Genomic DNA, 14,324 nt, shown 5'->3' on the forward strand with positions numbered 1-14,324 from the left:
CTGCAGTGGTGCTGCGAGGGAGCTGCAGTGGTGCTGAGAGGGAGCTGCAGGCAGTGCCGTGAGGGAGCTGCAGGGGTGCTGCGAGGGAGCTGCAGTGGTGCTGCGAGGGAGTTGCAGTGATGCTGTGAAGCAGCTGCGATGGGGCTCTGAGAGTGATGCTGTGGAACTCAAGGCAACTACGATGGAGCTCTGAGGAAGCTACAAAAAGATGTTTAGAGTCTGGTTCAATTAAACACTGAGTGAGCAATGGTGGTGGTCTGGAGATGGTGATGTGGAATCTCAGGACTCTGAGGTCCGAGAGAGGAAGTAAATAAGAAAGGGCGGGATTTTACAGACTCACTCGTCCTGAAACCGTAAAATCCCACCCGAGGTCAACGGACCTTTTCGCGTTCCGCCCCTCGCCCGCTCCGATTCCCGTGCCGGGCGGAACGGGAAAATTCCGGCCAGAGAGTTTCGAGAAGAAAAACACACAGGAGCGGCAACAAAACAGGCAGGAAGTACCCAAAAAAAATCATCCCCAGTAAACTCTTTAATCTTGTCACTTATATAAAAATACAGACAGCCAAAATCAGGATTGGAGGTTGGTTCGCGTGCGAGGGAAATGCGAGAAGAGATGGTTTGTATTTGATTTGAACTTTTCACCTCAGAGCAACCCTAACTGCCTTCACCCAGAACAGGCTCGAGGGGCTGAATGGCCTGCCTCTGTTTCCAGCGAGAGATTACTGATCTGATACGGTAACTGTTCCCATCAAAGCGAGGTCCCAAAACCTCGTTATTACTTTGTACCGTTGTTAAAAAAAAATCATAGAATCTCTTCAGGGCAGAAAGAGGCCATTCGGCCCATCGAGTCTGCACTGACTACAATCCCACCCAAGCCCTATCCCCGTTACCCCACATATTTACCCTGCTAATCCCCCTGACACTAAGGCGCTATTTAGTATGGCCAATCCACCCAGCCCGCACATGGATCTTGCATGTTTAGGTTAACCTTTGCAGCTCCGTGCTGCCTATTTTTCTCTCCACTCACTAGAACTACAAGTGTAAAGAGCGCAGCCAAGGGTCAGTATACTACCCTTGGGCGGTGCCAGCTGGTTGTTAACAGGTACCTTTCTGCCATAACCAAGTCCGGGGCTTCCTCACCAACCCCCCGGTAAAAATAACAGGGAGGAAAATAATATTCAGACGTGGCAGTGACTTTCCCAGGACTGGGTTTTGTTGGAGGTGAGTAGGTTACAGGTGGCCTGTAAAACACAAAGTATAAAATAAACTTGTGACAAATTCAACAGGTACAAAAATATCCCGGGGGCAGATTTCTGAGTTCCTTGTCAGCGAGGTGGCCTGTATATCCTGGAGGCCTCGGAAGGAGAGTCTGGGCTCTCCTCATTACGCAGATGGCCGGAATCATGGAGTCAGAGCAAGTCCTGGTTCTGTTATATTTGGATCAGAGCTGATTTGGATACTGGCTGCTCGCTGCGGTGGGGGGGGGGGGGGGGGGGGGGGTTGGGGGAGGTGGGGTCACTGTTTGAAGGTTCCTGTGATGTTTTGATTCAGTTGGGAAGGCCAGTTGGGTCTTTTCCCCAGCTAAACCCGACAGTCTCCGCTGCTCGTACACAACCCGCAGCCCCCCCCGCCCTCCCCCCCAGGCCATGGCCTGAATTCCACCGCGGTCAGTTCTCAGCGAAGTGACCGGTGATGGCGTCGATCAGCTCCTGCTTCTTGCTGCCCCTCAGCCCGTACTGTTTACAGACCTCCTTGAGCACCGGCACGGTCAGCTTGCCCAGCGTCCCGCTCCGCAGGTACTGCCTGACCTCCTCCTTCCCCAGCGACACCTCCACGTTTGGCTTCTTCTCGGCTCCCCCGGCTGCGTCGCCTGATCACAGAGAACAGCAGTTCATTCTTCAGACAGTCACCGTGACAAATCTCCGAAGTACCGAAGACAAACAATGGCCCCACTCTTGAATATTCGGCTAATAAGAAACAGCACCGTGCAATTCCACTTCAGTTAATTATGGCTCGGGTCACTGTCTGTGCGGAGTCTGCACATTCTCCCCGTGTCTGCGTGGGTTTCCTCCGGGTGCTCCGGTTTCCACCCACAGTCCGAAAGATGTGCTGGTTAGGGTGCATTGGCCGTGCTAAGTTCTCCCTCAGTGTTACCCGAACAGGCGCCGGAGTGTGGCAACTAGGGGAATTTCACAGTAACTTCATTGCGGTGTCAATGTAAGTCTTACTTGCGACACTAATAAATAAACTTTACTTTTAAATTTACTTTACACCTGTTGATTGTTTATAATTTGGAATTACATTTGGAATATTGTGTGCAGTTCTGGTCACCTCACTATAAGAAGGATGTGGAAGCGCTGGAAAGAGTGCAGAGGAGATTTACCAGGATGCTGCCTGGTTTGGAGGGTAGGTCTTATGAGGAAAGGTTGAGGGAGCTCGGGCTGTTCTCTCTGGAGCGGAGGAGGCTGAAGGGAGACTTAATAGAGGTTTATAAAATGATGAAGGGGATAGATAGAGTGAACGTTCAAAGACTATTTCCTCGGGTGGATGGAGCTATTACAAGGGGGCATAACTATAGGGTTCATGGTGGGAGATATAGGAAGGATGTCCGAGGTAGGTTCTTTACTCAGAGAGTGGTTGGGGTGTGGAATGGACTGCCTGCAGTGATAGTAGAGTCGGACACTTTAGGAACATTTAAGCGGTTATTGGATAGGCACATGGAGCACACCAGGATGATAGGGAGTGGGATAGCTTGATCTTGGTTTCAGATAAAGCTCGGCACAACATCGTGGGCCGAAGGGCCTGTTCTGTGCTGTACTGTTCTATGTTCTATAAGGGACAGTAAAACAATAATCATTCTGGAGGAGCGGGCATCGCTGGCATTTATTGCCCTTCTTTAGTTGCCATGAATAGGGCAGTTTTGTGTGGGACTTGCCAAGTTAATTCAGAGAACGTTCAGCTGTCAGCCTCATTGGGACTGGAATCACCAGGAGGACAGGCTGGTAAAGACAGCAAGTTTAAAGTTTATTTATTCGTCACAAGTGGGCTTACATTAACACTGCAATGAAGTTACTGTGAAAATCCCCTAGTCACCACACTCTGGCGCCTGTTCGGGTAACACTGAGGGAGAATTTAGCACGGCCAATGCACCCTAACCAGCATGTCTTTCGGGATGGTGGGAGGAAACCGGAGCACCCGGAGGAAACCCACACAGACACGGGGAGAAACGTGCAAACTCTGCACAGACTGTGACCCAAGTCGGGAATCGAACCCGGGTCCCTGGCGCTGTGAGGCAGCAGTGCTAACCACTGTGCCGCCGTGCCACCCCCTTCCATAATAGACATGAGCTCGGTCGTTGGATTTTTCTGACAATCTGACAGGTTTTGGGGTCACTTTTACCGGGAGCTACTTTATATTGATCAAGTTTTAAAAAAACAAACACTAGCTTAGAATTCTCAGACAGTCATGGTGGGCATTTGAACCCACATTTTTCCTCTGGATTTGAATACCGCTGCAAAAACAGAGGCGTGCTGTCGAAGCTTTTCATCTTGCACTCATCAGGACAGACACAAGAATGCCAAATTTCAAAGGGAGTAACAATTTATACTCCACGAAAAAAAGGGTGCTGATTGGTCAGCATATCGATTTTGATTGGTTGAGGTATTGCCATGGTGGGTGCGCCAGGGAACTATTGACCCCCCCCTCCCCATGCTTCCATTTAATTAAAAAGGGCAGTGCCTGGACATGTTCCTTTTGCCTGTAGAGGACAGGTCCCTCCATATGAATACACGTAATTTCTAGCAGGCGTAAATGGGCCACATTACGAGCCCGACTGATAATCTTTAATTGCTGCTCTTTGAAATTTGATATTCTTGCATCTGTCCTGTATAATAAAACAGCTATTTGTTCCCTGGATTATCTACAGTCGTCCACCCCAGAACCTTGAGGCCGAAAGCAGTCAACAGAATTGTTTGGAAACTCTGAGGAGCAGGTTGGGTACCTGCCAGCCACCAGAACAAGGAGCTGAACTTCCACAGTTGTGTGATGTTAAATAAAGGTTGGAAGGTTGCTTTGCCAAAAATCAATGGGCAGGATCCCCATAAAACCTTTCCTCAGGAAATAACTAACAGGAAGGAACGATAAAGTGAATTCTGGAGGGCTGTGGCATACCTCACGGGCTGGTTTCTACAGAAGTGAATGCACCTTCAATATTCTTGCCACGTATAGGGGAATTCTTGGGCAGGGAGCACAAAGTTGAACTGAGTTCACAGGCATGAGGAATGATAAACTGCGGTGTTGAGTTAATAGTGCTTTGTTTAACTCTAAAATACAATAAAGTTTGTTTTTATTTGAAAAAGTTGAAATCTAGTGACGTAGTTCTGTCAGTTAATTATGGTCAGTTAATTCTCTATAAATGTTCCTAACAGGGTTGTAATAAATTACAGCGGCCACTACACTTCACTGACTGTAGTGTTTTACAATGTCCTGAGGAAAGGCACTAAAGAAACGCAATTCTTTGTTTCTTTTGGCGACCAGCTGGTTCAGTTCTGAGAGAATTGAGCAGAGATTTCCGTGTCCGTGTGGCTCACTTGTATCCCACGTGGAGCATTTACTGACACAACGTTTAATTTGCTCCCCTTGCCGCAGTACTCACTGAGCTTCCTCTTCTGTTGGCTCTTTGCACCTGGGTTATAGCCCGGGGGATAAACCAGCTCCAGGAACTCCTCTGCCAGCTGTCCGATTCTCCTGTCCATAACATCATTCTTTGGCACTGTGTGGGGAAAAGACGATTTCCCCTATTACGCTCCTCTATCAAAGTCATTTATTTGCACCTCTCCAGCTTCCTCTCCACCCCCCCCCCCCAGCTTCTCCCCCCACGCTCCCTCCAGCCCCGCCCCCCGCCACGGCTCTCCCTCTCCAACCCCCCTTCTCCACCTCTCTACCTTTCCTCCTCCCCCCCAGCACCCCGTCTCCCCTCTGGCTCCCCCAGCTCCCCCTCTGCCCCCCAGCTCCCCCTCTCTGCCCCCCAGCTCCCCCTCTCTGCCCCCCAGCTCCCCCTCTCTGCCCCCCAGCTCCCCCTCTCTGCCCCCCAGCTCCCCCTCTCTGCCCCCCAGCTCAGAATCACAGAATCCTCCAGTGCAGAAGAGGCCTTTCGGCCCATCAAATCTGCATTGATGCATGAAATGCCCTGACCTGCCCACCTAATCCCATTTACCAGCACTTGGCCCATAGCCTTGAATGTTATGACGTGCCAAGTGCTCATCCAGGTACTTTTTAAAGGATGTGAGGCATCCCGCCTCCACCACCCTTCCAGGCAGCGCATTCCAGACCCTCACCACCCTCTGGGTAAAAACCTTTTTCCTCAAATCCCCCCTAAACCTCCCACCCCTCACTTTTAACTTGTGTCCCCTCGTAACTGACCCTTCAACTCAGGGGAACAGCTGCTCCCGATCCATCCTGTCTCATAATCTTGAACACCTCAATCAAGTCGCCCCTCAGTCTTCTCCGCTCCAGAGAAAACAACGCAAGCCAATCCAACCTCTCTTCATAACTTAAATGTTCCATCCCAGGCAGCATCCTGGTGAATCTCCGCTGCACCCCCTCCAGTTCGTTCACATCCTTCCTATAATGTGGCGACCAGAACCGCACACAGTGCTCCAGCTGTGGCCTCACCAAAGTTCTATACAACTCCATCATGACCTCTCTGCTTTGTGATCTATACCTCGATTGATAAAGGCGAGTGTGCCATATGCCTTTTTCACCACCCTATTAACCTGCCTTTCCACCTTCAGAGATCTATGGACAAACACGCCAAGGTCCCTTTGTTCTTCGGAACTTCCCAGTGTCAGACCTTTCACAGTATACTTCCACCCTCTCCCCACCCCCACTCCCCATCTCCACCCCCCCCCCTCCCCCCAGCTCCCCCTCTCCAACCCTAGGTCCCCCCCTCCCACCCCCCTCCCCCAGCTCCCCCTCTCTCCCCCCCCCAGCTCCCCCTCTCTCCCCCCCCAGCTCCCCCGCTTCTCCCCCCCAGCTCCCTCTCTTCACCCCCCCCAGCTCCCCCTCTCCCCTCCCAAGCACCCCCTCTCCCCCCTCCCCCCCAGCTCCCCCTCTCCCTCCCCCCCCCCTCGCAGCTCCCCCTCTCCCCCCCAGCTCCCTCTCTCTCCTTCCCCAGCACCCCCTCTCTCTTCCCCAGCACCCCCTCTCTCTTCCCCAGCACCCCCTCTCTCTTCCCCAGCACCCCCTCTCTCTTCCCCAGCACCCCCTCTCTCTTCCCCAGCACCCCCTCTCTCTTCCCCAGCACCCCCCCTCTCTTCCCCAGCACCCCCTCTCTCTTCCCCCAGCACCCACTCTCTCTCTCTTCCCCAGCACCCCCTCTCTCTTCCCCAGCACCCCCTCTCTCTTCCCCAGCACCCCCTCTCTCTTCCCCAGCATCCCCTCTCTCTTCCCCCAGCACCCCCTCTCTCTCTTCCCCAGCACCCCCTCTCTCTCGCCCCCACTCCCCTCAGCTGCCCTTCTCCAACACGGTAAGAAGTTTAACAACACCAGGTTAAAGTCCAACAAGTTGATTTGGTAGCAAATGCCACTCGCTTTCGGAGCGCTGCCCCTTCGTCAGCTGGAGCTCAACACCCCCAGCTCCCCCTCCCCGCCAGCTCTCCCTTTCCCTGCCAGCTCCCCCTCTCCCCCCAGCTCCCCTCTCTCCCCCCTATCTGCTCCTCCCCCCAGCTCTGCCCCCCCCTCCCCTGAGCTCTGCACCCCCCCCCACCCCACCCCCCCGAGCTCCCTCTTCTTAACAGTGGAGGAATAATACAGCAGCTGGTCTTTTTCCTTCAGCAAGTTTATTCTACATACAGCTCAGTACAGATACAAGCTCCTCTGATTCCCCCACAGTATCTGTTCCTGCTGTGTCCATTTATACTCTTTCAGAGGTTGAGTCAATAACCATCGCCTGTCTTTAATAAGGCAATTACTGTAATTGCCACAGTATGCATTTGCTGATACACTGACTCTCCTCTCCGCATCCCCCAGCTCCCCCACCCTAACCCCCCCCCACTTTGCCATATTTCTCCCCTCTTCATGCCCCCAGCAACCCCTCTCTGCCCCCCAGGGAGCATTACAACTGGATTCAACAATTACCCAATATTCATACCCGCCCCGGGGCCCTGAATCCAATGGGAAATATTCCCGATATACTGCTCTGTTACAGACTACGTGTGAAAGCTGGGCTTTTTTCGTCTTTACAATCACTATCTTATCATAATCACTATCATTCCTTATCATCATCAAGGACCCCACGCACCTCGGACATTCTCTCTTCCACCTTCTTCTGTCGGGAAAAAGTCTGAGGTCACGTACCAACCGACTCAAGAACAGCTTCTTCCCTGCTGCTGTCAGACTTTTGAACGGACCGACCTCGCATTAAGTTGATCTTTCTCGACACCCTAGCTATGACTGTAACACTACATTCTGCACTCTCTCCTTTCCTTCTCTATGAATGGTATGCTTTGTCTGTATAGTGCGCAAGAAACAATACTTTTCACTGTATGTTAATACATGTGACAATAATAAATCAAATCAAATCAAATTAATTCCTTTTGCTGCTGGGCAGTGGGTACGAGCTGTACAGCAGGATACTCACGTGTCAAATCTTCAACTTCTTCCGGTTCCTTCAAATCGAGGGCCAGTGCCTCCAGATTACGGAAATGCCGCTGAATAACCGGATTCTCAAAGCTCTCAGGCCTAATCCAGAGGGATAGAAATGGTCACCATTTTATTTTAAGGAGAATTTGCAGAAATTTCCTGTTCATCTGCACTGGGGAAATCATAGAAATCCTACAGTGCAGGAGGAGGCCATTCAGCCCATCGAGTCTGCACCGACAACAATCCCACCCCAGGTCCTATCCCCGTAACCCAATGTATTTACCCCGCTAGTCCCTCTAATCTACACATCTGGGTCACTGAGGGGCAATTTAGCACGGCCAATCCCGCACACCTTTCAGACTGTGGGAGGAACCCGGAGGAAACCCATGCAGACACGGGGAGAACGTGCAGACTCTCCGCACAGACAGTGATCCTCTAATGGCGCAGAAAGTATCGCTGGAACCTCTGACTGACCTGTATTTAAACCGGAGCTTCTGCACCACTGATTTCATCTTCTCGATCTGATCCTCGCTGGCCACTCGCTTCTCCGTAAAGCCGATCTTCCTGACATCGTCGGCGTAAGGCAAATAAATCAGGTGGAATCCTGATGGGAAAACGACGGAAAGGTTTTGTTTGTACCAGGAATCGGTGAGCATTTCACACGCCCACTCTGCCCGACTCAGGAGTTGCGTTTGATGGGATGACCTGGGATGAACATTCGCGTTTTTGCAGAAATCAGGTCAAAGCTACGACTAGTAAAGTTTTAAAGTTTAAAGTTTCAAAGTTTATTTTATTAGTGTCACAAGTAGGTTTACATTAACACTGCAATGAAGTTACTGTGAAAATCCCCGAGTCACCACACTCCTGTTCGGGTACACAGAGGGAGAATTTAGCACGGCCAACGCACCCTAACCAGCACGTCTTTCAGACTGTGGGAGGAAACCGGGGCACCCGGAGGAAACCCACGCAGACACGGGGAGAACGTGCAGACTCCGCACAGACAGTGACCCAAGCTGGGAATTGACCCAGGTCCCTGGGTGCGTGCGTGAGTGGTGATTGCAGCTCTGTGGGGTGTTTGGATTCTTCGCGTACTTCAATGCTTTTCAGACGTGACAGAAAACTGCGGTCCCCACATCCCTCGGAGGTGGATGTTAACGACCCTGTTTTGAAGAGCAGCAGGGGAGTTTTCCCTGGTGTCTCGGCCAGTATTCATCCCTCAATCAACATCGCTTAAAAAACTCTGCCTATCGTCAGGTTACTGTTCCCAGGGAGGAAACCACAAGTGAAGACCCACGTCTAAAATCACTGCACTGCCAATGTAATGCAGGGCTACAGCGATGGTAAATGATTCATTGAATGACACTGCATAGAAGCCATTCAGCCCATCATGGCTATACTGGCTCTTTGAAAGAGCTTATCCAATGCGTCTCAAGAGCCTTCTCTTTCCCCCAGCCCTGCAATCTTTTCCCCTTTATAGATTGGATCAATTTCCTCTCAGCAGTTATTATGTAATCTTCAATTTTCATCCACCCACTGTAACATGTATCCGCTGTAACTCTGAACTATAGAAATCTGAAGTTAGTTCATCTGAGTCCAAGCCCAGGCTGTGGTGCTATCTTTCTCTTACGTTGATCTTTCCCTACACCCCTAGCTATGACTGTAACACTACATTCTGCACTCTCTCCTTTCCTTCTCTATGAACGGTATGTTTTGTCTGCATAGCGCGCAAGAAACAATACTTTTTACTGTATACTAATAAACATGACAATCATAAATCAAATCAAATATCTGGTTTCAGTTCCTCTCTGCATTGGAGCTGCACACAATCAGCCAGGCTCCACTGTGTGTATATATGTGTGTGTACGTGCGGTGCGCGCATACGTGCGGTGCATGCGTGTACGTGCGGTGCGCACATACGTGTGGTGTGCATGCGTACGTGTGGTGCGTGCGTACATGTGGTGCGTGCGTACGTGTGGTGCGTGTGTGTACGTGAGATGTGTGTAAATGTGTGCTATGTGTGTATGTGTGGTGTGTGTGTGCACATGTGGTGTGTGTATACACGTGGTATGTGGTGTGTGTGTGGGGAAGGTGAGTGGGGGTAGGATAGGCAACAGCTACGATGCCCTCCATAGACAAATAGTGTGTGAATAATTATCATATGTGGTCAGGCAGAAAAGGTGCCGGAGATTCAGTGGTACTGGTGTGACCATAACTCAGTCAGAAAGGAGAGACAAATCAAGTGTACTCACCCAGTCAGTGAGCGATCCGAGAGAGACAGTGTCACTGACCTGGAGGGATGGTCTGCACTTTCTGATCATCCAGCGCCTCCTCCTGTGGGACCAATGCCACAAATCGGGGTGGGGTGTTCCTCCGGGGAGTGTAGCGGCAAACAGCATACACGTCCTTCTCCAGGCACTTGGTGAGCAGTGCGCTGAATGAAGTGGTGCTTCCTGTTGGGAATGTGAAACATAAACACAGCTCAGAACAATAAGCACCTGGCACCAGGGCTGGCCCAAAGGCTGCTGGAAAGGACCAGGGGGGCTGACCTCTCTGAGCTGCTTAGCAAGTGGCAACGATAAAGTCAAATTGTTACTTCATCCCCTATAACACGATAGAATTCTTCATCGAGGTGGACAGTCAGGTAGTTGATTTTGAGACTAGGGTCCTGAATCTTAATAAAGGAAACTACGATGAATATGAGGCACAAGTTGGCTTTGACAGATTGGGAAATGTTATTTAAGGGGACGATGGTGGATCGGCAACGGCAAACATTCAAGGAATGATTATTTAATCCAGTCTGGCACAAAAATAAAACTGGAAAGGTGGCCAAACCAAGGCTTACAAGGGAAATTAGAGATAGTTAAAGGTCCAAGGGAGAGGCATACAAATGATCCAGAAAAACTGTAGACCTGAGGATTGGGACAGTTTATAATTCAGCAAAGGGACTAATTAATAAGGGGAAAATAGAGTACGAGAGTAAGCTTGCGGGGAACATAAACATTGACTGTAAAAGTTTCTATTAGGTGTGTGAGGTGAAAAAGATTGTTAACGACAAACTAGGTCCTTTACAGTCAGAAACAGGGGAATTTATAATGGGGAACAAAGAAATGGCTGACCAACTAAATACATACTCTGGTTCTGTCTTCACAAAGGAGGACACAAATAACGTACCAGAAAAGTTGGGGAACACAGGGTCTAGGGAGAGGGAGGAACTGAAGGAAATTAATATTAGTAGAGAAATGGTGTTGGGGAAATTGAGTTTGAAGGCTGATAAATCCCCAGGGCCCGATAATCTACACCCCGGAGTACTTAAGGAAATGGTCTGAGAAAAAGTGGGTATATTGGTATTCATCTTCCAAGGTTCTATAGCCTTTGGAACAGTTCCTATGGATTGGAGGGTAGCTAATGTAACCCCACTATTTAAAAAGGGAGGCAGAGAGAGAACAGGGAATTATAGACCAGTCAGCCTGACGTCGGTAGTGGGGGAGGATTTAATAGCAGAGCACTTGGTAAACAGCGGCTGGACAGGACAGAGTCAGATGGATTTACACGAGGGGAATCATGCTTGACAAATCTACTGGAATTCTTCAAGGATGTAACTAGTAGAGTTGATGAGGGGCAGCCAGTGGATGTGGTTTATTTGGACTTTCAGATAAGGTCCCACATAAGAGATCAGTGTGTAAAATTAAAGTGCATGGGATTGGGTAGTGTATTGAGATGGATAGAAAACTGGTTGGCAGGCAGGAAACAAAGAGTAGGAAATAAACAGGTCTTTTTCCAAATGGCAGGCAGTGATTAGTGGGGTACCGCAGGGATCAGTGCTGGGGCCCCAGCTATTCACTACATATAAATTAATGATTTAAATGAGAGAACTAAATGTAATATCTCCAAATCTGCAGATGACACAAAGCTGGGTGAGCTGTGAGGAAGATGGAGAGATGCTTCAGTGTGATGTGGACAAGTTGAGTGAGTGGGCAAATGAACAGCAGATGCAGTATAATTTGGAGAAATGTGAGGTTATCCACTTTGGGAGCAAAAACGGAAGGCAGATTACTATCTGAAAGGCCATAAATTAGGAGAAAGGAATGTGAAATGAGACCTGGGTGTCCTCATGCACCAGTCGCTGAAGTTAAGCATTCAGGTGCAGCAGGCGGTGAAAAAGGCAAATGGAATGTTGGCCTTCATAGCGAGAGGATTTGAGTACGGGGCAGGGGTGTCTGGTTGCATATATATGGGGCCTTGGTGGGACCACACCTGGAATATTGCGTGCAGCTTTTGTCTCCTTATCTGAGGAAGGACGTTCTTGCTGTAGAGCGGAGGTTTACCAGGCTGATTCCTTGGATGGTGGGACTGACTCCCAAGGTGAGATTGATTCGGTTAGGATTATATTCACCAGAGTTCAGAAGAATGAGGGTGGGGGGGGAATCTCATAGAAACCCGTGTCTGCGTGGGTTTCCTCCGGGTGCTCCGGTTTCCTCCCATAATCCGAAAGACGTGCATTGGCCATGCTAAATTCTCCCTCGGTGTACCTAAACAGGCGCCAGAGTGTGGCAACTCAGGGATTTTTTGGGGCGGCGGACAGAACCATGGATCACAATTTAAGAATACAGGCTAAATCATTTAGGACAGAGATGAGGAAAAATGTCTTCACCCAGAGGGTGGTGAATATGTGGAATTCGCTACCACAGAAAGTAATTGAGGCCAAAATATTGAATGTTTTCAAGATGCAGTTAGATATAGCACTTGGTTGGGGCAAAGAGGATAAAAAGATATGGGGGGGAAGATGGGAACAGAATATCGAAAAGGATGATCAGCCATGATCATAATGAATGATGGAGCAGACTCGAAGGGCTGAATGGCCTCCTCCTGCTCCTATTTTCTATGTTTCTAACCAGGGTAATAGGATTCAGCATCTGACTCCTCGATTCAAAGTGTGAGAAATCGTTGGCGTGATCTATGATCCAGAGCAGTGGAGAGAACACATTAACGCCATTCAGTATGTAACCGCATGCTGTAATGAGAGGAAGTGGACCAGTTACAATGAGCTCAAATTCATCTTCTCATCTCTTAAGATATAATAATGCTCAGGTAGCATCAAACAATCAGTGATACAGCTCCCAAGGATAGGGGATACTCTTCAGGGTATTCTAGGCTAGTGGTATTCTATGCAGGGTTTTCTAGCGTAGTTATATTTTATACAGAGTATTTTGGGGTAGTGGTATTCTATACAGGGTATTCTAGGGTAGAGGTATTCTATTGAGGGTATTCTAGGGCAGGGGTATTCTATACAGGGTATTCGCGGGTAGCGGTATTCTATACGGGGTATTCTAGGGTAGAGGTATTCTATATGGGGTATTCTAGGGTAGAGGTATTCTATACGAGGTATTCTAGGGTAGAGGTATTCTATATGGGGTATTCTAGGATAGAGATATTCTAGACAGGGTATTTTAGGGTAGAGATATTCTATACGGCGTATCCTAGGATAGAGGTATTCTATACGGGGTATTTTAGGATAGAGGTATTCTCGACAGGGTATTCTAGGATAGAGGTATTCTATTCAGGGTATTTTAGGATAGAGGTATTCTCGACAGGGTATTCTAGGATAGAGGGATTCTAGACAGGGCATTCTAGGGTAGAGGGATTCTAGAGTAGGGGTATTCTATACAGGGTATTTTAGGATAGTGGTATTCTATACAGGGTATTCTGGGATAGAGGGATTCTATACAGGGTATTCTGGGATAGAGGGATTCTATACAGGGTATTCTAGGATAGAGGTATTCTATTCAGGGTACTTTAGGATAGAGGGATTCTAGACAGGGTATTCTAGGATAGAGAGATTCTAGAGTAGGGGTATTCTAAACAGGGTATTTTAGGATAGTGTTATTCTATACAGGGTATTCGAGGGTAGAGGGATTCTGGAGGAGGGGTATTCTATACAGGGTATTTTAGGATAGTGGTATTCTATACAGGGTATTCTAGGGTAGAGGGATTCGAGAGGAGGGGTATTCTATCTGATAACATATTTGCATCTGCTCTATATTACATTGTAAATATATAAAATGTCACTCTCTCTCTCTCCAGTAGGATTCCTTCATGCTGGAACATTAGCTCCTAACGTTTTAACACTTCTAGCTGCCACTGCAGGGTTTCCCATCATTATCTGCATGAATCTGTCTTGTGAACCATCAGCTAACTGAGGAGAAGGGGGATGAAGTTTGGACCCTGTGCTCTATAAATACCCTGGGTAGAGCCATGCCCACTTGGCCAAAGGGCAGCAGTAACAGCGGCTGAGGGTTACCTGTTATCAGCGTCTCATCTGGGTAAATGAACTGTGGGGATCTGATGTGGTGGTGCTTCTTTAAGAGTGACAATGGCTTGAAACCAATGAGAACCAAGCCTGGGCCATCAAATCTCTTCAATTCCTCGGTTTCCTCTTTCTCCAGAACAATCTGCCTCTGTCCATAAACCTGGGAACCAAAAAGAACAAGAACAGGTTTAAATTATATGAAAGAGCAACATCTTCCGAGGTACTCGCCCACTGACCCTCCCAAAGCCTGTCCACCATCTACAAGGCACAAGTCAGGAGTGATGGAGTACTCTCCACTTGCAGCTCCAGCAACACTCATGAAGCTTGACACCATCCAGGACAAAACAGCCCGCTTGACTGGCACTCCTTCTACAAG

At 49.0% G+C, this 14,324-nt stretch overlaps 1 protein-coding gene across 1 annotated transcript in view; it reads right to left on the reverse strand.

Moving 5' to 3' along the window:
- Window positions 1-509: 509 nt before the first annotated feature.
- LOC144485843 (X-ray repair cross-complementing protein 5-like) overlaps window positions 510-14,324 on the reverse strand; it is a 47,527-nt gene continuing 33,712 nt past the window's right edge. The window contains exons 5-10 of the mRNA XM_078203917.1: window positions 13,940-14,108; window positions 9,930-10,091; window positions 8,116-8,245; window positions 7,640-7,740; window positions 4,655-4,771; window positions 510-1,870 (exon numbers count right to left, since the gene is read on the reverse strand). Coding sequence (XP_078060043.1) covers window positions 1,668-1,870; window positions 4,655-4,771; window positions 7,640-7,740; window positions 8,116-8,245; window positions 9,930-10,091; window positions 13,940-14,108 — 882 coding nt within the window. The 3' untranslated portion in view covers window positions 510-1,667. The remainder of the gene's footprint in view (window positions 1,871-4,654; window positions 4,772-7,639; window positions 7,741-8,115; window positions 8,246-9,929; window positions 10,092-13,939; window positions 14,109-14,324) is intronic.

The sequence above is a fragment of the Mustelus asterias genome, unplaced genomic scaffold, assembly GCF_964213995.1.
Source record: "Mustelus asterias unplaced genomic scaffold, sMusAst1.hap1.1 HAP1_SCAFFOLD_240, whole genome shotgun sequence".
Taxonomy (NCBI): Eukaryota; Metazoa; Chordata; class Chondrichthyes; order Carcharhiniformes; family Triakidae; genus Mustelus; species Mustelus asterias.